Source organism: Ascaphus truei, chromosome 4 (genome assembly GCF_040206685.1).
Source record: "Ascaphus truei isolate aAscTru1 chromosome 4, aAscTru1.hap1, whole genome shotgun sequence".
In the NCBI taxonomy this organism is placed as follows: domain Eukaryota; kingdom Metazoa; phylum Chordata; class Amphibia; order Anura; family Ascaphidae; genus Ascaphus; species Ascaphus truei.
The window spans coordinates 39,193,415-39,216,209 of NC_134486.1; the positions used below are offsets into that span (position 1 = coordinate 39,193,415).

The following is a 22,795-nucleotide window of genomic DNA, read 5'->3' on the forward strand; positions in this document are numbered from 1 at the left end:
AAGAATCAGGGAGCCCTTCTCTTATGCCTCAATCCAGTATGGCCCAAAGTTGTGTGATGTACCGGGAATGTCATTAGGCCGGTGTGGATGCTGGTTCTTGTGCCGTGTATGAAACAAGCGGGCAAGGGCATTCCGTTTTTTAAAAGTCACCCTCTGTTGTCTCTCCAGTCATTTTTAATAATCTTATGATAGCAGCACTGATTGTTGTTTGTTGCTGCTAATCTATGTGGCCGACGTGTTTATATGAACCCAAGTAACGTATAGAAGATATCCATTCGACTGTGATGGTGTCGATTTGTATGACTCCAGTTCGAGTTTGCATGCGATAGTCTCCTGACTTTTGCTATTGCAGTTTCATGGAAAGTCTGGTTGTTGTCGTGTAGATTTGTAGAAACAAGAGTGGTCAGAAAGCAATGTGCACCTTGTACAGGGTCAATGATTTCCAGAAACACTCTGCACCAAGTCGAAGATAAAAAATAATAATAAACTTCTTCATTGCAAACCACAGTTGCATAATCCCTCAACCAAAAATACCGGGAGATAATAAATACAGATAGGAGAAATAGCCCAACATGTTTCTCCCTCTGGCCTTTTTCAAGGGATAGGCAAAACACAGTCCCCTTACTTCTTTATATACCCCTAATTTACCCCATGTGATTGACATCGGACAGTCCTAGACTTGGTACTGACATTTCCTGGTTCTCTTTCCTCTATGAGTTAATGGTTGGCTCTGAACATTCTAACCCAGTGTTTTTCAGCAGGTATTCCCTGCAATTATCAGGTCATTTGAAAATATTACCAAACACAGAAGAATTTACAATGTATCTGATGTGAGACACGCTATTAGAGAGAGTTGGGGTTCCTTACAATGCATCTGATCTCAGACGCGCTATTAGAGAGAGTTGGGGTTCCTTACAATGCATCTGATCTCAGACACGCTGTTGGAGAGGGTTGAGATTCTTTACAATGCATCTGACCCTCAGAATTTCATAATATAATTTTAGGGTTCCTTAACCAAAAAAAACACTGCTCTAGTCCATTTTGAAGGATTTTCCTGGCGCACCCTGCACCCAGTGTCTCTTAGGGTTAAAGATTTATCCACACTTCATTTAGCGTTAAGTTCTGACATTTTATTATACTGAAGTGATGTCATTTTGGAGCCAAACCAGGAACTTGCTATTGGGAAAAAAGTAATGGAAATGCTCACTTGACGCAAGACAAATGGTATTATATGCGAAAACACACCATGAATTTCAAAGGGAACGGCGTTAATTTGTTGCTACAGTAGTGTTGCCCTACTGTTAAATGAAGGCTGCGTAATTATCTTGTTGGCAGAGATAATGTCAGAACCTTATTTCTCCTTACATGCCTTGTTTTTACATGAGGGCTAATTGAGCTGCAAGGTGACAACTCATTATATATGCCTATTATTCGATCCTCTGGCTCAGTTGAAAACGTAATGTTTATTTATTCCTGTTACTGTCAAATAAAAGGAGCATTGCCTCTTTTTTTAATGTTTTCCTTCGGTCAATTAGCATTTTGCTAAAAGATTCCAGGTAGTTTATTTTCAACTAATCCATAGAATTGCATGCATCTGTTATCACAAATGGGGTAATTTTGTTGATCGTATATTTAAAAGCAGGAGGGAACCAAACCAGAGTTTTTTTTATTATTATTATTATTATTATTATTATACAATTGTATAGAAATGATTTAGGAAAGGCAGAGTTGTCAGGTGTTTAAGGAAATGGCCATAGATTTAGGGTGACCTGTGTTGGAAACCAGGAAGGCTGTTGGTAATCTAAGGCTAAGGCCCCGCTGCCTCAGACCACGCACCCGCACTGCAGACAGGCGGCGCGTGGAGAGGCACTTGACCGCTATCTGCGGTCTGTAGGGAGCAGGAGCTGGAGCGGGGGGGGGGCGTGGTCAAAATGGGTCGGGGGCGCTGCAATGACGTCGGGGGGGCGGGGCCATCACACTGTGTGTCAGGGGGTTCCCTCCCCCGCCTCCCCGCTCCCCGCAGCCTCCCTGAGGAGAGAGTCTGTGGGAAGGAGCAGGGGGGCTCCGTTGGTGCAGCAGCTGCTTTCCCCCACTCCCCGAAGCCTCCCCTTATTGCCAGGGGTTCCCGCCCCCCGTGCATCTGCAGACTCAGACTATGTGGGGGGGGGGGGGGCCATCACACTGTGCCGGAGTGTGTCAGGAGAGTGTGTCATACAGGAGAGTCTGGGAGGGAGCAGAGGGGCTCCCTTGGTGCTGCAGTCAGAAGACAAATTGCTGCTCTCCTCCCTCCTCCCCATCTCATTGGCTCACAGCCACAACACGTGATGCGTCGCCGCTCGGGATTACAATTCTCTTGCATCCCCTGGCGGCTGACGCGTCACAGCGTGTAGCGAGCCCTTCAGGGAGGAGGGACTGGGGCCGGCTCGGGAGAAACATGTCCAGTGAGTGACGCGCACGCGGCCGCGCGCCCCGTCGGAAGCAGCGGGACCCAGGCCTTAGGCAGGCAGATTCATTTCACATTTCAAACTCTTGGCCCCCACTAGGAAAGGCACAAAGCATAAAGGGTTGGTTTCCACTAACTACTCTAGTTAGATCATGTCTACCGTAGAAACAAGATGCATCACTTCTTATCCTATGTTGTACTGATGCAGCGGCCGTTATTCGAACACATCTCGGCGCCGATTTTGAGTTCTCTGCTGTTCCCCACGCATCATGAACGCGGCCAATCGCCCCTGTTTTGTTTGAATTTCATGGATTCTGTTTCTTTGTTTGCAATAAAATGGATGAATTGTAATGTGCACAGTACTGTGCTACTGTGCTATTGTGTCAATTTCATGTTTTTAATAGCCAGAACACTAAAATTCGTTTTTCTGCTCTCGCCGCGCTCGCATCTTAGTGCGGGAAGGCTGGAATTCATCCCGCGGTTTAAAATCGGGATTCCGATGTACATGACGCGTGAAGTGTTCGAATAACGGCCGCTGCATCAGTACACCCTCTTTGGATTTGTAACCTGTGTCTAAAGTAGCTCAAGATTTATTTCTTGCACTTTTGCCTAGTGAAGTGCAATCAAAAGAGGCGTTTGCATTATTTGCTCTTAACCGCTTTTTCTGATAAAGGTGTATAAAATAAACCATTGTTTTCCTTGTAATAACGGCAAACCTCGGTACAAAGGTTGTTACTTTGCTCCGCTTCCCTTTGGGAGGACATTGCATGGAGTGGCCGATCTTTTCTCCAGATTAGATCATTCGAAGTTTTTTGTCGCTTTGAACTCCTAGTTTGCAAGATTTGTTTTTACTCTGAACTTCATTTATATTGTCAGGAACCCAACACCCTCATATTGATTACTTTCATACTGCTTGAATGCACTTGAATAGGCGATACCTGAGCAGAATCTTTACTTTTATGTAGAAGGCTAAGATTACACTACTTGACGGACCGCATAGACACGCGCACGCCTGTTGCCCGAGCGATGTGTAAACTGAGCGGCATGCGATTGGGGAGGCGTGGCGGATGCGTCACAAAGCTGGTTCGCCCTCATTGGCTGAACCGCAAAAAAAAATAGTCTTTTCAAATTGCGGATGCAACATCGCGCTCCCTCGTGCGTGCGCGCACTAAGGGCGGCCTCATAGGGATTATGCAATTTGTACCTGACGCGCGAGCGCCATCTCAGCGACTGTCTAAAAAGACCAAAGCAACAACTAGACGAGTGCGTTACCACCTGCAAATGGCCCCTTTACTTTCTGTTGACAGAACCGCAAACTGTTGAACTGCTGCTATAAAAAAAGAATTCGTTATAAGGCATCTGCCAGGTCAATCATTTATTTATTTATAAAATGTTTTACCAGAAAGTAATACATTAAGAGTTACCTCTCGTTTTCAAGTATTTCCTGGGCCTGGGTGTCCAAATAAACACTTGGGAGGAGCCTGCCTGCCATTTAATTCCCTCTGCCCAAGCACGTAAATGTTCAGGGATTTAGTCATTCATTGTCCCGCTCAGTATTGGGCACCTATTCACTCATTTGTAATAACTTGGCCGTTCAGTCGTAGTCCTATGCTTTACCTTCTTAGAAACCCCAGTCATGTCGTACTCTGTAAATACAGAACTTCATAACTGTCAACTCAGAACCAACATGCACAGTGTGTACCTGTGGTGCCTCTATGCATTTATCCTTGATGCATCCTATAGAACAGGGGTGAGCAAACTTTTTATGCCGAGCCCCCCTTTTTATCTATAAAATTTTTCGGAGCCCCCCCTGCCTGATGTAATCTAAATCACATGAAAAAAAAACCTTTATTAAACGGTATACAATGTAAATACAAATATGTCTAAGGCTGCGCATATAGTGCCCGCGATGTCACCCGTCGCCGCTAGCGAAAGTTGTTTTTCGCTTTGCAGCGGCGTGGGCGACCAGGCCATTGATTGGTTCAGGGGCTGTCACATGAGGCGACTTACATACTTCAACAGCTCGCTCTTGCAAAATTAGGCTGCGTCCACGCTGCCGCTGAGAGCGGTGACATCACCAACTCTCCAAGCATGAGCACAGGGTGTCCTGCATAATTTTGCAAGCATGAGAGGGGAAGTGTTTACACTTTTTTTTATTATTTCTGTACATTCATAGTATGATTGATATAGTGGCAGCCGACCCTTTCACTTGCAGAGGATCGCAGCGAAGCAGGTTGCCAGCGGAGGAGAGCAGGAACACAGCGCTATTGTAGGGCAGACGCCGGGAGGAGGGGCGTTTGACATCACAGCGCTGGGGCGTGCTCATCCCCCGTACCTCCGTATCACGTGGCCCCACCTGCACTATTCTGTTTGGCCGCGCGCGCGCACATCTTTTTTGCCTGCGCAGCCAGGTTTTGCAGCACGCGCCCGCCTAAATAATCTTGCGCCAGGGGCGCCCCCTTCCTCAGTTTGTGCACCGCTGCATTCAATCACAACACCCACACACACAATCACAACACACACACACAGACAGACAACCAACAGGCACAGCACACACACACACCCACTCAAATCACAACCAACACAGCACACACTCAATCACTACACACACACACAGTCACAACCAACACTCACATAATCACCACCAACACACAACACTCAATCACAACACCCACACACACTCAATCACAACACACAGACAACCAACAGGCACAACACACACACACACACACACACACCTGGTGGGGGGAGGGAGTAACTAAACCTGCTCCGGTCCCCCCATGTGCTGCTGAAAACGGGCGGGTAACAGACAGGAGGAGGAGGGCTTGTCTATGTGCAGGGAAGGCCCCGCAGCAAGGCCCCGCCCCCTCTGCAGACAGACACAGCAGGGAAGGCCCCGCCCCCTCTGACACAGAGAGAGCAGGGAACTGGAAGCAGCCTCTGCACGGAGCTTCTGGCCGCCCGTGCACAGCTCTGCCCGCCCCCAGGTTTCCCCGCACGCAGCCTGCGCCCCCCCTACATAATCTTGCGCCCCCCAGTTTGCGCACCGCTGCTATAGAATATTGGCCAGTTGCTTTGAAAAAGAAACCTATGAGCAGAAAGTATTTTTATGCGTTTCCAGAAACAATAGTTTATCCTCCTTGGGTTTCTGGGCAGATTTGTCACATCTCTTACACACACCGATGTTAAAGCAGCACAACATACTGCATTGCATTTAACAATTTTTTTTAATTACAGGATTGAAGCGGGGGGTTATCAGGAGCTGGACTGGGTTAATTTGAGCTCCAGGGACACAATGCTTCCCGAGATGCGTACCTTCGTAGGGGTGCCGGTATCTCTACAGTCAGAGAGACAGTGTGCCTAGAATAATGGTGGCTTTAAATGTCACGTGGGCCAATAGGAAGCCGTGATGTCATCCGGTGCAGCTTCCTATTGGCCAGCATGACCAGGGCATTTAAACTTCACAGAGATACCGGCGGCACCCACACAGGTAAGTGTCTTGGGAAGCAGGGGTCCTCACAGTGGAAATTAACAAAGTTCAGCGCTGAAGACCCCCTGCTTTAATCCTGTAACAAAAAAAATAATCATTTAAAAGCAGTGCAGCAAGTCGTGGTGCTTAGATTTACTACAGATGTTACTATGCTGTTTTAACCTGACTGTAAGCAAAGGAAATACCGTGAACATTGAAGTAGACAAACACTTGATCAGCTGCTTCTTTTCCGAGCCTTAGGCTACGTCCATAGTGCAGGCTACATAGCTCGCGCTGAAACAAACACTAGGATGGCAATGTAGTAGTGCACCGTGCACACATGCGCTACAGGGAGAGCGGCGCTTCGCAATACAAACAAGTTTGTTTTGCAAGCTCGACGCCTAACACGGCCTTAGAGCATTAAAGGTGTTTTGCTGCCAGCAGACATATCTATTTTGGGCCATATGGCATCCAGTAGGATTAATATCTGATGGTAACCAAACTACTGAAGTCTGTTTGCTTTGCTGCCACCTCTTAAGGGTTTTGTTGTGCATCAAACTGAAAATAGTTTTACCAGCAAGTTTGGACAATTAGAAAAATAGTGATTCCTGTGAGTGCAATGACATGTGCAAAATGTTTGAGATGCAAGGGCATGTTTTTAGAAGTATCTGTTGGAACTTGCGGTAGAGCCACTATACACAACAGCCTGTGCCCTATCTGGTGATCTTTTAATTTCCAGAAGCAGGTGGAGTTGGCAATTACAGCCATGGTCAGTAGTACATCACGCCTTGCGTACTGAATGATGAATGGCAAATTGCTAGCCTGCAAGTTCAACAATAAACTCCAATAAATCTTCAATCTGTAATAATGACAAGATGAGAAGACTGGCAGATATAACAAGGCTGCTGTTGTCACCCACTTTATAGTAGACTTGATATCCATCATTATCAGCTAGGGCTAGCTCGAGCCGGACAAGAAGGTCCAAAGAAAGATGAGTTGTTTGCGCTGAAGCATCCAGTAGGTCCCATCTGGCAGAGAATAAATGGGATTTTTTTCCTGTTCAGTGGACCAGAGCTGTCCATCATTTTAGTCAGATATCTGATCACTTCATGCTGAGGGACAATATGGCTTTACACCGTTGTTCAGGGTTGTTATTTAAAACAACAAAGCTTTAACATTTATTTCAAGATTTTAGCCCCTTCAGTGTAAAACTTTCCTGGTGGCCTGTAGGGCTGGGATATTAGTCTGTATATGGTCTTTTTTTTTTTTTTTTTTTCCTGTAGGTCTAAAAAATGTTTTAGTTTTTTAATTCTTCAGCCCTACTAGATTTGAATACAATCTGCAAAATGCTGTTTTAACATAACATAAATATACACTATTTGAGGGCAACATTTATCGTGTGTAAATATTGGTGTTTGCAGTAGTACTTTAATATATGCCTTCGTTAGGGAATGTACACTGCCTTGCACTCTCATTCAGTTTAGACATACTCTGTCTTTGCCTTTTACAGAAGCTATTTTACAATTGGGATGTGGGAGACCACCACAATAACACATTCAGGAAACATTGCAACATTGAAATATAATTTTATAGTCGGGATAGGGCTTTTTCTAAGTAGCATACAATATAAAAGGCAGGAGAGAGAGGTTTTGTGAGGGGAGGGGGGTTCATGGGGATAAGGATCTGTGGATGCTTGATGTAAAACTGGAAGCTGTTGTGCTTTCTTGGTCTTCGCATCTAGTGATATGTCTAATTATCTTTAAAGCAACAGCAATGGTAAAGCTGCAATCCCTCCCAGAAATATCTAGCTTTTGTGTTGGTATCTTGCTCCCTGTGCATGTCCTGCTCATTTTTATTTATTCTCTTCCGTGGGGGGTTTTATTTTTTTTTTTAAATCATGACTTTTTTTTTTTTAACTGATCCACTTGTGCTGAAGCGGGGATATCCTGAAAACCTGCCCTGTTGGGATGACTGGAGTTGGCCCCCCCGGAGTACCAGACCCCCATGATGTAGTGGCTATGTCTTGTAACACCCAAAAGGGTTAACAAAGCTTGTTCTTTAATTGACTCTTGACCAGAGATCCTATGGGGTCAGAAAGTAGTGTGCTTTTTGTTTCTTTCCTTGTTTTTTGCTTGAATCCGCATTAAACACAGGAAGCTTGTTAAAGTCCCTCACATTTGACACCGCTCTTAAACCAGGGAGGATTATGCCGTCTCCGACTACTGGATGTTTCTTAATGAACGGAAAAAGAATGACGCAGAAGCGAACCTGATACCCTTTAGTAATATGTGCATCGTTTAAATACGCCCTAACTCTTCTTCTTTGAACTCCCCAATTCACATACTGATGCACAAGGGGAACAAAACACACCTTAAAGAGGCAATCCAAGTGGTTTTTATTATTATTACAGGATTGAAGCAGCGGGTCTCCGAGCTGAACCGCACTTACATCCATAGTGGGGGCCAGTAGTCACTCCAGGGTTCACATTATGGCGGATTTTCAAAGCTCAAGGCCCTGCAGGACAATAGGAATCTGTGACATCACCCGGTGCGGCTTCCTATTGGCATATGTGACTGGGAGCTTTAAACTGCATGAGATACCGGCTCCCCCTTCAGAGGTAGGTATCTCTGGAAGCAGGGGGTCTCTAGAGCTGAAATTAATGGCGTTCAGCTCTGGAGATCCCCTGCTTCAATTTTGGATTAAAAAATGAAGGGGGGGGGGAAACAACTTGATTTGCTCCTTTAATACGGGGGTTCCAGATTTTTTTGGGGGGTGGGGGGGTGGGGGGGCGCGCGGTTACAGAAGCCCCGTGCTCTTCCCCAAAGCATTTAAATTAAATGCCGGGGAGCGCGCAAGGCCTCTGTAACTTGCTTACCTTAACTTCGGCGACGCATCGCCATGGCACCGCGGGGTTATGCGACGTGATGTCACATGAACCCGCGGCATCATTTGACGCCGGGCAAAGGTAAGGGGGCGCGCGAGCAGGCAGGGGGGTGCAGCACCAAAAGTTTGCGCTCCCCTGTTTCAATGCATATAATAAAGGCAGAATAAAAGTGCCGATGCGAACATCAATTTAACAAAAACGCATTTTGTTTGTTGACATCTATCCGGAACTCTGACAGCGAGTGAGTGATGGAAATCTGGCAGCTCGTTACGGTCACACGTTTGCTTCTCCGAAGATACCTTTAGATTCTGGGACATCCTAGTACTAATCAGCACTGTATGTTAATCCCAAAGACCCTGATTGATTTCACTGTAAGAGGTCCGGGATTTTCCGAATGTTAAACAAATGAAAATATTGAATGTTAATTGAAGAACTGGACCTAACCTGAGTATGTAGATTGACTTTTTTTTTTTTTTACACTGTATTATATTTTAATCTAACACAATATTATTGTGAATATATTATTGAATAATATATTCATATTGATTAGCTGCAGGAGGAGAAGCCATGTTCGTAGAACGCATACAGTTTGCTTCTGAATGCTACACAACCTCTAATGGTTAATATAAAAATAAAGTTAATTTTGTATTGCAATATGTTTATTTTTGAGTTTAAGTGGAGTATATTTTAATGTATCTAAAAAAAAAATCTTGCCTTTTCACTGCTCTCATTTTTATTCATATAAACAATTTATTTTCCTTTTTTTTTCTTTTCTTTTCTTTTTTTTATCTGCTATAATTAAAATGGAATTCTCAAGGTATTTACATATTTTCAAAACACAAGTTTCTATCTGGGTTTCCGACCTTATGACACAACATCATTCATTTTTTTCCCCCTTTCATTTCAGAATAAACCTCTTAGCCTAAAGGCAATAGACCCATGCAGATTCCAGTGCATATTAGTGTCTTGATGGAATAACGACTTTCAAATTAAAAGCTGTAGCATATTGTAATTCATCTCTGTAGACCTAACTTCAAACAGCAGCAGCCTCCTGAAAATATATGTCAAGAGCAATGTTTTCTCATATCGGAATTTGGCCAATTTGCTTTCAGACAGAGAGCTGTTTCAAACCTATTTTTGGAGCTCCTCTGTGGCCTGACCATACGTTCCAACATAATTTATGGTGGCACTGTAACATATGGACTTTTCATCATTGTCCAGCTGAAATCCTCTGTTGGACATAGATATTTTCCTCCCTGAAGCAGGTGACACAGACTGATTTTAGCAGAGAGCACTTATTTTTGTTTTTGTTTTAGCCTAGAATTTAACATCTAGTTTTATTAGAAGATTTAAAACGTTGAATCTCTCATAATAAGAGGCAACACATGAAGAGAATCCCGGGGGCGGCAAAACATCATTTAGTGAAAATACATGTTACACTCTTATACTTAAACTGTGCAATACAGTAATAGTTAGTATACAAAAGCCTTCTCCCTCAAAGCAGCAATACGGCTTAACTTTAAAAAAAAAAAAAATTTATTACAGGGTTTAAAGCAGGGGGTCTTTGGAACTGAACCCTGGTAATTTCAGCCCTGGGGACCCCCTGTTTGCAGAGATACTTGCGTCCGTAGTGGTGCCGAGATCCCTGCAAGCAGAGAAACTGTGATCCTTAATCTAATGGCGACGTTTAAATGTCCCGCCGACCAATGGGAAGCCGTGACATCATCCGTGCGGCATTCTATTGTCCCACGTGACCTGCACCATTAAACTCTGCAGAGATTCCGGCACCCCTATTGAGGCAAGTATCTCTGCAAGCAGGGGGTCCCCTGAGCTGTAATTAACAGGGTTCAACCCCCCTGCTTCAAACCTGTAATTTAAAAAAAATATTATGTGATCTTTGAGAAACCAAGTACCATAATGACCTGCTAGCTTTATATTGACATCAACATAAACAAGAAAACAATATATTTTTTTCAGGTATTTTACGTCCGACTTCTACAAATTAAGTGGATTGTAATATAAACGATCAAACCTTTTGTGTCTTTCATTGTTATCTATTGCCATCATTCCCGATGCATTGAGACTCTTACGATTGCGCTTGCTATAAAACCTTCCCTAAGTACATAAAGGCTCTAATCGTTAGGATTTTTATTACCAGTCACACATACAGATTCGCAAATTGCCTGGTTTCAGATTTATTATGTATTACTCCAGAAATTCTATAAAGATCAAAAGAACTGATTACAATGTTGACCTTTGCATTAACTCATCTGAATTTAAATTCAAGTGTTTGATTTGGGAAAATAAGTCCATTTATCATAGGTCTGCTACTGAGGGGATTGTGCTGCCCTGATTGGGAGTGTGGAGACCAAATTTATTTATTGAGCGTGGGCTGGAAAATTGTTTGTAGGACACTAGGAACAAAAGTTTGACCTGCTATTGTGCTGTTACAGAGAGACATTGTGTCAGCTGCCCTTAATGAGGTTAAGTATTCAGGCTTCTGCTATCTGCCTTTAGGAGCTAAGTCCGTAATTTGCGTATTGCAGAATATCTTTTTTTGCCAATAGAACTTGTTCTCGATATCAATATTTGTGCCTTTTGTAATGTATCCTATGTGCAGTCTTTAGTTGTCATTTCTGTGCGATACCGGTGATTCTTATCAGCGTGATACAAATTACAATTCTGATGTAAATGTAAAACCCTTCTCTGTCAGGGCACAGCAAAGGAATTTGTTAGACTGCATTGTGCCTTCAAATGGGGTTTTCTCCACAGCAAATTCTGCTTGTAATATTTGTATTATCTTTTATTATTACGCTCCTCCCTTTTCAGAAGCTGGGTGCGTCTCCCGGAGGCTTATAATACACCCGCAGTTGTTGATCTTAATTGAAAAAATGGCATTATATCGAAAGGAATAGTTGTTATTCAAGTACATATATATTTGTTTTATTCTAATACGGGAGAGGGGGAAACGAGAACAATAAAAACAGAACAATCACAGCAACTATAACCTCTGGCGGACTTGCATGGGAATTCGCTTTTACATGTGCCCAATATTAGAATTCAAAGCAATGCTAACACTTTTTCTGTCATGTTGTAACAATCACAAAAATGCTTTGCAGCTTTGCACATTAAGGCTTATCTGGAAATAACCAAATATTAGTTACTCCTTAGGGATAAATACATAAACTGAGGAAAATACTTCAGCAATTCCAAAATTGTAGTTATAAGGACTGATGGCCATTTTTATGTCCTCCATGAACTAAAGTTTTTCGCCAAATATAAATGTTACCCATTCTCATTCACTGATAGAGCATTGCTCTAATACTTATGTATATAATGATATTGTGCATTTATCAGTTTGTGTGTGTGTGTGTCTCTCTCCGTGTGTTGTGTGTGTATATATATATATATATATATATATATATAATCAGTATTATTTACAGTGTGTATATATATATATATATATATATATATATATATATATATATGTTGTGTGTGATATGTGTGTGTATGTATATTTAATGTGTGTGTGTGTGTGTGTGTATATATATATATATATATATATATATATATATATATATATATATACATACAGTGGTTGACAAATCACCAGAAAATCTACTCGCCACACAAAAAAATCTACTCGCCACCTAGTACCAAACGTGTGCTGCTTGGGCCAATATTTACTCGCCCGGGGGTTAAATCCACTCGCCCGGGGCGAGCAAATGTATAGGTTTGTCGAACACTGTATATATATATATAGATATATATAGATATATATATAATATATATATATATATATATATATTTTTATATAATGGTGTGTGTATATAGATTGTGTATATCATACAAATAGTTATGTATACATCTGTGTAATACTGTACAGTAGTTAAGGTTAAAAGGCAATGTGTCTATTTCATATTTGCTTTTAATACTCTATACATGTTGTATGCAATTCTGCAATTCACAAGGAAAGTAATGATACTTTTTCCCCCCCCATATGCTTTTCCTCTGTTGGCCAAAGTACTATAGTTGAAGCCTGAATTTGTGTAGTCTGTATTCATGGAAGGAAATGTAATGTTTTGTGCTGCAGAAAGAAACTGAAGGCCATTTCTGCATTATTGCTGATATATGTTGCTATGTCGGGTGTGTGTCTCAACAATAAAGTGCTTATGCTGGGCCTGACAACATGTTTGCTGGGTATTTTATCATTCTGTTGTATCCACCGACAATTTAATGGAAAGTTGAGGCAGGTGGAATCCGAATTTGATTTCTGGTGTGAAATAAGCTTCCTCGTCGCCTGGATTACAGTGATTTGGAACTGTCAAGACACTTTTGACAGCTGGTAAGATGGACAGTTTTTAGTAGCAAAGTTAATACTCACTCCACCCCTAGGACCTGTGTAAGTGGTACAGACTGCAAGATGGGTTATCTGATTTGGGAATTGAATCGTGTGCATATGAGAAGTGTTTTATGGAGGCATCTAAATCCCAAACTCCAAAATATATTCAGTAGACTACGTTTTAGGAGAGCTTCACTGCTCCGTTTTAGCAGACTGTATGTAATATTAATCATGCAATGATTAAGCTTGCACTTTTTTCTTTAGTGCATATTTGTACTTTCTAATAAATATTCCTAATCGTAGTTTTTTTTTTCCTTTCCTAAATCAAAATGATAATTTGGAAGTCGGTGTGGTGGTTATACTGCACTTAGAGCTTTTTCGTATGCATGATAACAAATCTAGAATGCCATGGTATGAATCTGCCTCCCAGAACGGATTCCTTGTCGTGACTGATGCCCGTTATCCAGCGTGGTCTGCAAACCTCCTCCCAGATGTGGCAAAATGACGATGTGATGGATTTTATGTACTGTGAAGAGGGCATACTTTTGAGACGTCACATCTGTGTACAGAAATCCCTTTGACGCCCCCCCCCCCTCCCTTTGACGCCCCCCCCCCTCCCTTTGACGCCCCCCCCCCTCCCTTTGACGCCCCCCCCCCTCCCTTTGACGCCCCCCCCCTCCCTTTGACGCCCCCCCCCTCCCTTTGACGCCCCCCCCCTCCCTTTGACGCCCCCCCCTGCCTTTGACGCCCCCCCCTGCCTTTGACGCCCCGCGCGCACACACTGACTGACTGCCGCACGCACGCACACACTGACTGACGCGCACACAAAGCCTGACTGACGCACGCACACACTGACTGAGGCACACACTGACTGTGTGTGCGTCAGTCAGTCTGTGTGTGTTTGTGTTTCTGCCTCAGACTCACTGACGCGCGAGCAAACACACAGTGACTGACGCACACACGCTACATGAAGCTGTAAAGGAGGGAGGGAGGGGGGGGACTGGATTGATGTGAATGGGGGACAAACAGAGAGAGGGGGGAGGAGAGAGAGGAATGGGAACATTACATCCCGGGCAACGCCGGGTCTCTCAGCTAGTGTTTTATATTTACATAAACATATTCTTTTAATGCAAAACGAGACATCTTTTAAAAGCCAATCTTGCAATAAATCAACAGTGTTTAGCTGTGTCTGCATTAGTCTCTGGAACCTTATATAGTGCAGTTAATTGATTATTGACACCTTTGTTTATAAAAATGTGACGGTTATGTCTTGGGTGTCGTAGAAATATTTAAAATGATCTGCAATATGCAGCTGTCCCAGTTACATCGTTACATGATAGCAGTTTTCGATGGGGATATTGAGGTAAACAAAATCTCTGCTTTTGTAGAAATAGATTTTGATTGTTCTCAATTGTTAATTTCTGCAAAAATTCAGTAACTCTTTTTTGTTTTTAGATCCTACTCTCTAATAACAAAGCATTAAAACTAGACGGCGTAAAAATGAAAATGATCAATAAATTCAGCGTTGCTATTTATTTTGAATGGTTGCTGCACAGATTGGATTTTTTTTTTTTAAACTTGAATGAGCGTATTTGCTTGAACTAAATGTTCTCCTAGGCTCCAGTTATGTGGTGTATATATTTCCGGCTAATAATCAGGGCTTACTGTGGGTCAGTGTGTCATATCCCAGTGGTGTCTGGTAAGATGGAGGGTTATCTCGTATGTCGACTAAATAACCCTGTGAACATTTTGTGAGCAAGCAAGATAATGGGGCTGAATTCTGAAAGAAGGAAAGAAATCTCGGGATACTGTTAACATTTGAGCACAAAGGCATGTTTCATAAACGCACTCGCCTTTTGGTGTTTATGGTGGATAGTAACTCGGCTTAAGCTGGAAGGGTAGAATTGCATACAATGCTGTATACTAAGAACATTAGTAGTATCAAAAAGTGTTTCACAATGTTGGATTAATATTGTTTGTCATCTAAATCATTCATGTTTAAATGCTCAAACTTGGTGACTTCCAACATTAAATAATAATAAAAAAAATATATATATATACTGTATATATATATATATATATATATATATATATATATATATATATATATATATATATATATATATATATATATATATATATATATCACAACAGAAAGAAATCAGCGCTAGGACTAACACAAATTAAATATTTTAAGTGAGTAAATGGGTGACTAATAAATGTACTGACCCAGGTGAAATGAGCTAGCAGGATGCAGCCCTAATGAGGATATGCCTATTCTAATTAAATGGAAGAAAGAAAAAAGGTACAATCCTGTATAGCAATAAAAAAAAAGGAAAATGTATTAATTAAGCAAGGAAGGCTAGGTGACTGAACAGATTAAAACAAACACAATGATGCCAATAGACACAATAAACACAATATATGACAATAAAATACAAGAGTACTCTTTAAAATAAAAAAGAAGGGAAATGTGACCAAAAAATGTCCAATAGCGCAAATGTAGGAGGCAGTGAGATGTGGGAGGAATTGTCACTCGATAGGTAGCAAATGACTGGAGCAACAAATGGGGAGAGGTATTTGACCCGTCAGATGATAGATTGCGGATGCAAACGTGGAAAAATCAGGCTGATAATGACCTCTATAGATGGAGAGGGGGGGTAAGCAAATGGCATAGGCAAGGGATTAAGGAATGGTCTCACCAAAGGATGTAACCGCGATGACCACAGGGGTCTCCGCGTCCGTCCATCAGCACACCAACGAAATCACGCTGGAGATGAACATGTGGTGCTGATCTGGGTAACACTGGAGACGCTGTTCCACTTCCACTTCCTGGATTACCCCCTCACACGACAGCTGTATTCGTTCAAGTTGAATATTCACTCGTGTCTTTGCTTGATGTCAGACTCAGCCAGACAGACAGACAGACAGACAAATACAGCCTTCCACTTTGTTCCGCCAATATAACGGAAATAGTTGCTCTCCCTCCTCAAATGCGATTAGGCACTCCTCTCACAGTCAACTGTCGGACATTGATGACGCGAACCTACGCCGTTTCGTCAGCTGTTGCGCCAACTTCAAGGGTATATATATTATTTTATTATTATATGTATGTCTTTATATAGCGCCATTAATGTACATAGCGCTTCATAGCAGTAATACACGTGACAATGATATAAATAACAAATAACACAAAGGCAAGAAGTGCTCCAGACATAAAAGTAACATTTAGGAAAAGGAGTCTCTGCTCCAAAGAGCTTACAATCTAATTGGTTGGAACGAAGAACGTACAGAGACCGTATAAGGGTGTTCTGGTAAGTGCGTCTGCAGGTGGCCAAGGTTTATGTACGAGGTGTAAATTATCAGCCATATGCTGGGGGGAAAAAATTATATATATATATATATATATATATATATATGTCATTTAAAAAAAAAAAAAATTATGAATCCGATCCCAGGAGTCGTGGTCTGGGATTCACTGAACTCTATTAAAGTGCAGCTAACATTGCATCTGGTTACAAACCCACAAAACAACCCGCTCCCCCTTATTTTTTTTTATTCACAAATGTTTAGGGTTATTGAGGTTTGGCAAGCAATTGCTTACTAGCCTGTTTGGAATGGAAGGGGAAATGGGTTTAACCTCTTAGAAGACCCTACTCACCAGGTAGTCGTGAGTTGCACTTGACTATCTGGCCACTGGCTACTAAGGGGTTATGAAAATGAAATGACAGTATATGGTCTCACTTTTCTTACATTCTGTATGACATTGTTGATGACTGTAGAGATAATGACATATTTCCCCCTACATTTTTAGATTTGTTAATTATTTCTCTTCTTTGGAACGCATTCTTTAAATGTTTCTCGGTTACTTGTTTCCCTTAAGATTTGTATTTATCAATTATCTCATGTTAAAAAAATAATAATAATAATAATTTATACTACCTTTTACTTGATCAAAACTCCACGTCGATGGTTTTTGCACGTGACCGTCAAAAGTCTCTTCTCGAATCTGGATTGACATTTACAAAATCTATTTACTTAAGTTATTATATGTATACCCATGGTTTGTTAGGATAGCAATTTGAATCTTCTAATTTCAGGGAAAACACGTGTAGCTTTTGGTCAGCCAGTAGAGGCCACTCATAGCTCTCTACTTAACTGGGCTTTGCAAGGTGACAAAATATTTGTTTGTGTTCTCATGTAATGTTGCTTAGAAAGTGTCAGAACACACTGCTTGAATACCTACTATACCTACTATTACATTTATTGGCATTCTTGTACACTGAATTTTTTATTTTATTTTTCCACCATCTTGAAACCGTAGTCAGTATGACAATAGTTTAACTGAACTCTCTGATGTTACAGACCGACCTAAACTAAATACTGTAAATGTTGAAAGGAAAAGCATGCTATACCTATTGATCGTGCCCCGTAGGTGGTAGATCTGACAAAATGTTGGCGTCGTCAAAAGTGGCTGCCTGTGAATTGCAATTGTTGAGCGGTTTGTAATTGTATGTTTTTTCTATAGATGGAAATGATTCTGTTAACTGCATACTGTATGGTAATGTGGATTACCGCATTAATTAGGCATCAATCCCCTCGGGACGGGGCCTGGCCATTCATGCACAGGTGGGTTGAAGACTTAAACTACCCCATCCTGGGCATTAATGTCCCGGTAATGTCCCTTTATTGAGGGGATTATTACCGTTATCCATTAAATTGCTGTATTTTCTTATTACTAGAATAAAATTGCCCACAAGCCACCCCCCTTTCGGAGCTACCAAAGGTCCGCCTCCCCCACCCCCTCACCCACTTAACTCCCCTCCCTCTCATCTCACATGCACTCATCCGGGCAACCCAACCCAACCCACTCCCCCCCCTCCTTGAATATGAATATCAAATACAGTTTTTTTTTTTTGTTTTTTTTTATCCATATACAAAATCAAGTGCGCTTTGGTAATTTAATTATTTTTAAAAACCACGTTTTGTCCACAAAGGTCATATCAGTGTTGATTTGGATTGACTGAACTTTTAGTACAGAAAAATCTTGTTCTGTGATTAATAGATGAACTAAACAATACCTTTTATATTAATAAGAAAAACAAATGCTCGTTAAATCCACCTACTAACATGTACAGGTGCATTTATCATACTTTTTTTTTTTTAGTATTGGAAAGCTAGCTAAAAATTCTGAAAATCCTGGTGGCCTTTGTAAAATGATTACACTTAAACTTTTGTTTCCTGTTAAATCCATTTTCCATGCAAACACGTTTGACTCCCAAATTGTGTTTAAGCCAAAACTTGCTAGTTCACAAAAAAAAATCTCATGTCTGCTCTCCAGTCTCCCGCCCTGCAGTTCCAGGCGGCGCGTGAGGTATGTTTACCTTAATTGGATTGCAGCAATTTGTTTTTGAGCCACACGCCGCTACCTGATTTTGGTATAATCACGGCCTATGGCCGTATGGCTCAAGAACAAAATGCAGAAATCCAATTAAAGCGTACATACTGTGCACAATGCGTGCGCAGCACCAAACTGCAAAGCGGCAGACTGTGAGTCAGCCAATGAGGGCGAACCGATCACAGCCACGCCTCTTTGTCTCCTCCGGCTACCTCCTGACTTCAGTTCACTTACCTCTTTGCCGGATCGCAGCGGTGACGTCACCAAATCTGTTGCTCAACCGCAACTGGTATAATTGTAGCCTTAGGCCATGATTCTACCAAAAAAACCACCGGCGGTGTTGCATGGCACAAAAACAAAATGCATTCATCCAATTGAGGTAAACATACCTTGAGCGATGTGCGCGCCGCCTAGGCAGGCGGCGACAGTCACGTGAACGGTTCAGCCAATGAGGGTGAATCGCTCATGGCCACGCCTCCTTGCCTCCCCTCCTGTCTCCACTGCTTGTTCACATGCCACTCGGCGGCAGCGTGAGGCTGATGTCACTGGATCGCGCTGTCGCTCAGTGCCATCTGGTATAATCACAGCCATAGTCTTCTGCTGCAGATCAGGACTGGTAAAAAAAATAGTTTTTTCTCCTACTTTGGCCTTCAACCTAAGGCCGCGGCCATGGTGTGAGCGACCGCGCACGCGGCTCTGACAAAATGCAGGGGATCTATGGAGCTGGCCATAGTGCGAGGAAGCACGACATAGCGGCAGATTTTCCAGCAGACAAATTATTTTGTTTTGGTCGCGCTACGGCTGGGTCACGTGAGCGGTTCAGCCAATGAGGGCAAAGCAGCTTTGTGACGTCATGGCCACACCTCCCCGTCGCACCTCCCCATCCCAAAGGCACAGATCACCTATTATATCCGCGCGTCCTAACTTTTTGTATAAAGCGATCCAAAGTGTCTTCGCGTTGTCCTCACAAGCAAGTTGAGTATATTCATAGCCAACTTGCCTTTTTTACTTTTAAGTAGAGTGTAAAAATAGAAACAATTGCTTCTTTTACACTGGTACTACTGTGGTCTGTTACCGATAAATAAGGAGCCACTCCCAAAAAATTACCCCACTCCTAGGAGGGGGGAGTTTGTGTCTGTGTCTTGGGGCAGGGTGGTAAGCTTGCTGTGTTGTGGTGTGTCATCAAATATGTGTAAATGTGTCGCAAATCTCAATCATGGCATAATCTTCAAAGATCAGTGAAATTCGACAAATATCCTGTAATACGTTTTAGGATCCCAAAATCCGCAAAAACTGGTAACATCCATAAAAACAACTGCCCAGTTGTATAACGTGCACCATCGTAGTAGCCCTTTTTCTTGTTCAATCTCCAATTTATTTGCGTACTTCCAAAGATATGGTCTCCAGAATTGTACACCGGTCTCTAGGTGAGGTCTCGCCAATGATCTATAAAGTGGCATCGCCACTAGAGATGGGCAAACCAGTCCAAATCCGTTTACCGAATTTGCCATTCAAAATTCTTTCTGCCGTGTAAAATCCGCCGACGGATTATTACCGTTTCAACTCGTGCAGATTAATCTAAAACCGCCATTGGATACAATTCGCTGGTGTATTTTAACCATCCGTCTGCGGATTTCGCAATCCAAGAATTGTATTCTTAAAATTCGTCCGCAGACGGATTGTCGGCATTAAAAATAAATGAGAAAAAAAGAACAATGTTCTATGAATCGGTGCTACCAATATATAATGAAAAGTTCCAATATGTATATGTTGAAAGAATGTGGATCTTGCTTGAAGAAAGGATACTCATAATATCAAAAGTGTCTGGTACATGTTAGCAAGAAATGCTCAAAGTGTGGGAGGATAAAGGAATAAATGTCCTGGTTCATAATGCAGGTAGTGACTGTTAAATGCAGCTCTTAACTGGTTCTCTTCCGAATAGGACACCCTCCCTAGAGCTACAATTGCCCAGCACATTAAATAATACTGAATGTCCAGCACTGTAGAACAAAATGTAATCACAGCTGTATGAGTAATTGAGTTTGAGTACTCACGGTGAGTGGTAATACTTCCTCATAGGCGTGCTCTCTGACGAAGCGCCAAACTAGGCGTGAAACGCGTTAGTGCTCTACCTCCTGTATGCCATGCTGTCTTTTTCGTTAAATCGTTTATAAACCAAGTTCCAGTACTGTTGCCCTTCTTGTTACCTGTTCCTGCTTGCTGCTGTGCTCTATTTTTTCCTCTTCACATTTAAAAATAAATGAGGCTGAAACCTGCGGACCAATGAAACTGGCTGATTTGCGGCAGATCCAAAACGGCAAAAAAAATTTTTTTGCCCATCTCTAATTGTCACCCTGCTCTTTCTGCTGTTAATACCGCTCCCTATTAAGCCTAACATTTCAGACTGGAACTTACGAACTTGTGAGAGTTTCTAGGTTTTCTCCCATTTTCTCCTCCAAGCTGTACATATCGAGTTCCTTTCATGGCCACTTTTATGATGTACACTGTGTACTATTTTAGTCGCCCTCGTTTGCCTGATCTTTGTTTTATTTAAATACTTCTGAAGCCATGTTTTCCAGAACTGAACACTGTAAAGTGGCATCATTACCTCTCTCTCTTTCTGCTGCTAATACCTCTCTTTCTATGCAACATAAATTATCGAAGGCTTCCCCCATTGCTTTGTTACACTGTTTGCCTTTTGTACTTTTAAATCACCAATTAATGACTCCCATTTCCATTTTTTTTATAGTGGTAGACATAGTGCCATTAATCCTATATTCTGCCTTTTGGATTTGTCAGCCGAGGGCATTATTTTGCACTTTGGGGCATTAAGTTGTAGTTGCCACACTCCCGACCATTCGTCCAATCTACCTAAATCGTTAGTCATTTTGCTTACCCCCTGGAGGGTCAACCCTGGTTCAGACCTACGGCATCTGCAAAAAGACATGCTTTTCCTTCCAGACCATTTGTGATGTCACGAATAAAGAGCATGAGTCCAAGTACAAATTCATGTGCTGCCCCACAGGTAACCGTTCCCTCCTTTATGCACTCTATTTAGCCCAACTCTGTCGCCTGTCTTTCAACCAATGTCTTATCCACTCAACCACTGTAGAATCCAATCCCAAGCTTTGCAACTTGTTTATCAGTCTTTTATGTGGGACAGTGTCAAAAGCCTTATTATCAATCTAGATAAGATAAATCTACTGCTTCATCCTGATCTACAGAATTCCCTTCATCACCCAGTCAAAAAAAAAAAAAAACAATCAGATTTGTATAACGTGGCTTCCCCCCAGTAAATTAATGTGGTCTTTTAAATTGCTGGATTTCAGATATGCAATCCATTCTTTCAGCCGTGTTTAGATTAATTCCCCCACTACTGATGTCCGGCTCAGTGGCCTGTCATTAACAGACTCTTCCCTACTTCTGTGAACTACATTTGCTCTTTCTCAATACTCTGTATCTACAACGGTTGACAGTGACTGTTGACATATTTCTGTTAATGGTGTTGCCAGTATCCTCCCTAAGCTCTCTTAATATCCTTGGATTTACCTGTGTGGTCCCATTGACGTGCCCACTTTGTTTTTAAAGGTTTATTAGGGCCGGCTCATCTGTAAATGGACTTGTGTCTTCCCTTTCCATGTATGTTCCTGTTCCCTCACTGTAGTCTGTCCCCTTCACATTCAGTTGTGAATACTGAGCTAAAATAATCATTAAGGTTGTCTGTTGTACATTTGTCTCCCTGTACATGACCCCCCACTAACATCTTTCGTCTTACTATTCCTCATTTTACTTTTCTTTTACTGTCATATCTTAAAATGATATGTCCCCCTTTGTTCCTCAGTTGGCTATTTTCTCTTGTGCACATCTGATTACTTGTTTAGCCTCCTATATCAGGCCTAACCTGGTATAGTAGTCTTCCTTTCTTCTTCTGAGTTCCACTATGTTTCCTAAAATCATTTTTTTTTTGCCTTTACAGTACTTTTTTTTATGTACACCTTTTTATGAAAACCATATCGTCTTTCTTTCCCTTGAGCTTTTGCTAACCTGCCTGACACAGAAGTCTGTTGCTTTTAATATTTCTTCCTACAGTAGTTCAACTCCCAAGATGGACGCTAGGCCATCTCTTGTATATCCCACCAAGTAGAACAGCTATGTCCAATAAATCAAAATCCCTCCTCTTCGCACCATTTCTTCAACCACGCATTGCCTCGGAAGCAAAAAGTCTTGTCCCCCATCCCTATGTACTGGAAAAACATCTG

The 22,795-nt window shown here is 42.0% G+C and overlaps 1 protein-coding gene across 5 annotated transcripts in view; it reads left to right on the forward strand.

The window, feature by feature from the left end:
• Positions 1–22,795, forward strand: part of GPATCH2 (G-patch domain containing 2) — a 159,724-nt gene that overhangs the window by 56,838 nt on the left and 80,091 nt on the right. Inside the window, exon 6 of one of the 5 annotated variants that reach the window (XM_075595595.1) lies at positions 9,704–9,805. The exons of the other annotated variants lie outside the window; for them this stretch is intronic. Coding sequence (XP_075451710.1) covers positions 9,704–9,766 — 63 coding nt within the window. The 3' untranslated portion in view covers positions 9,767–9,805. Of the gene's footprint in view, positions 1–9,703; positions 9,806–22,795 lie in introns of those variants that run through there. 5 annotated transcript variants of the gene reach the window in all.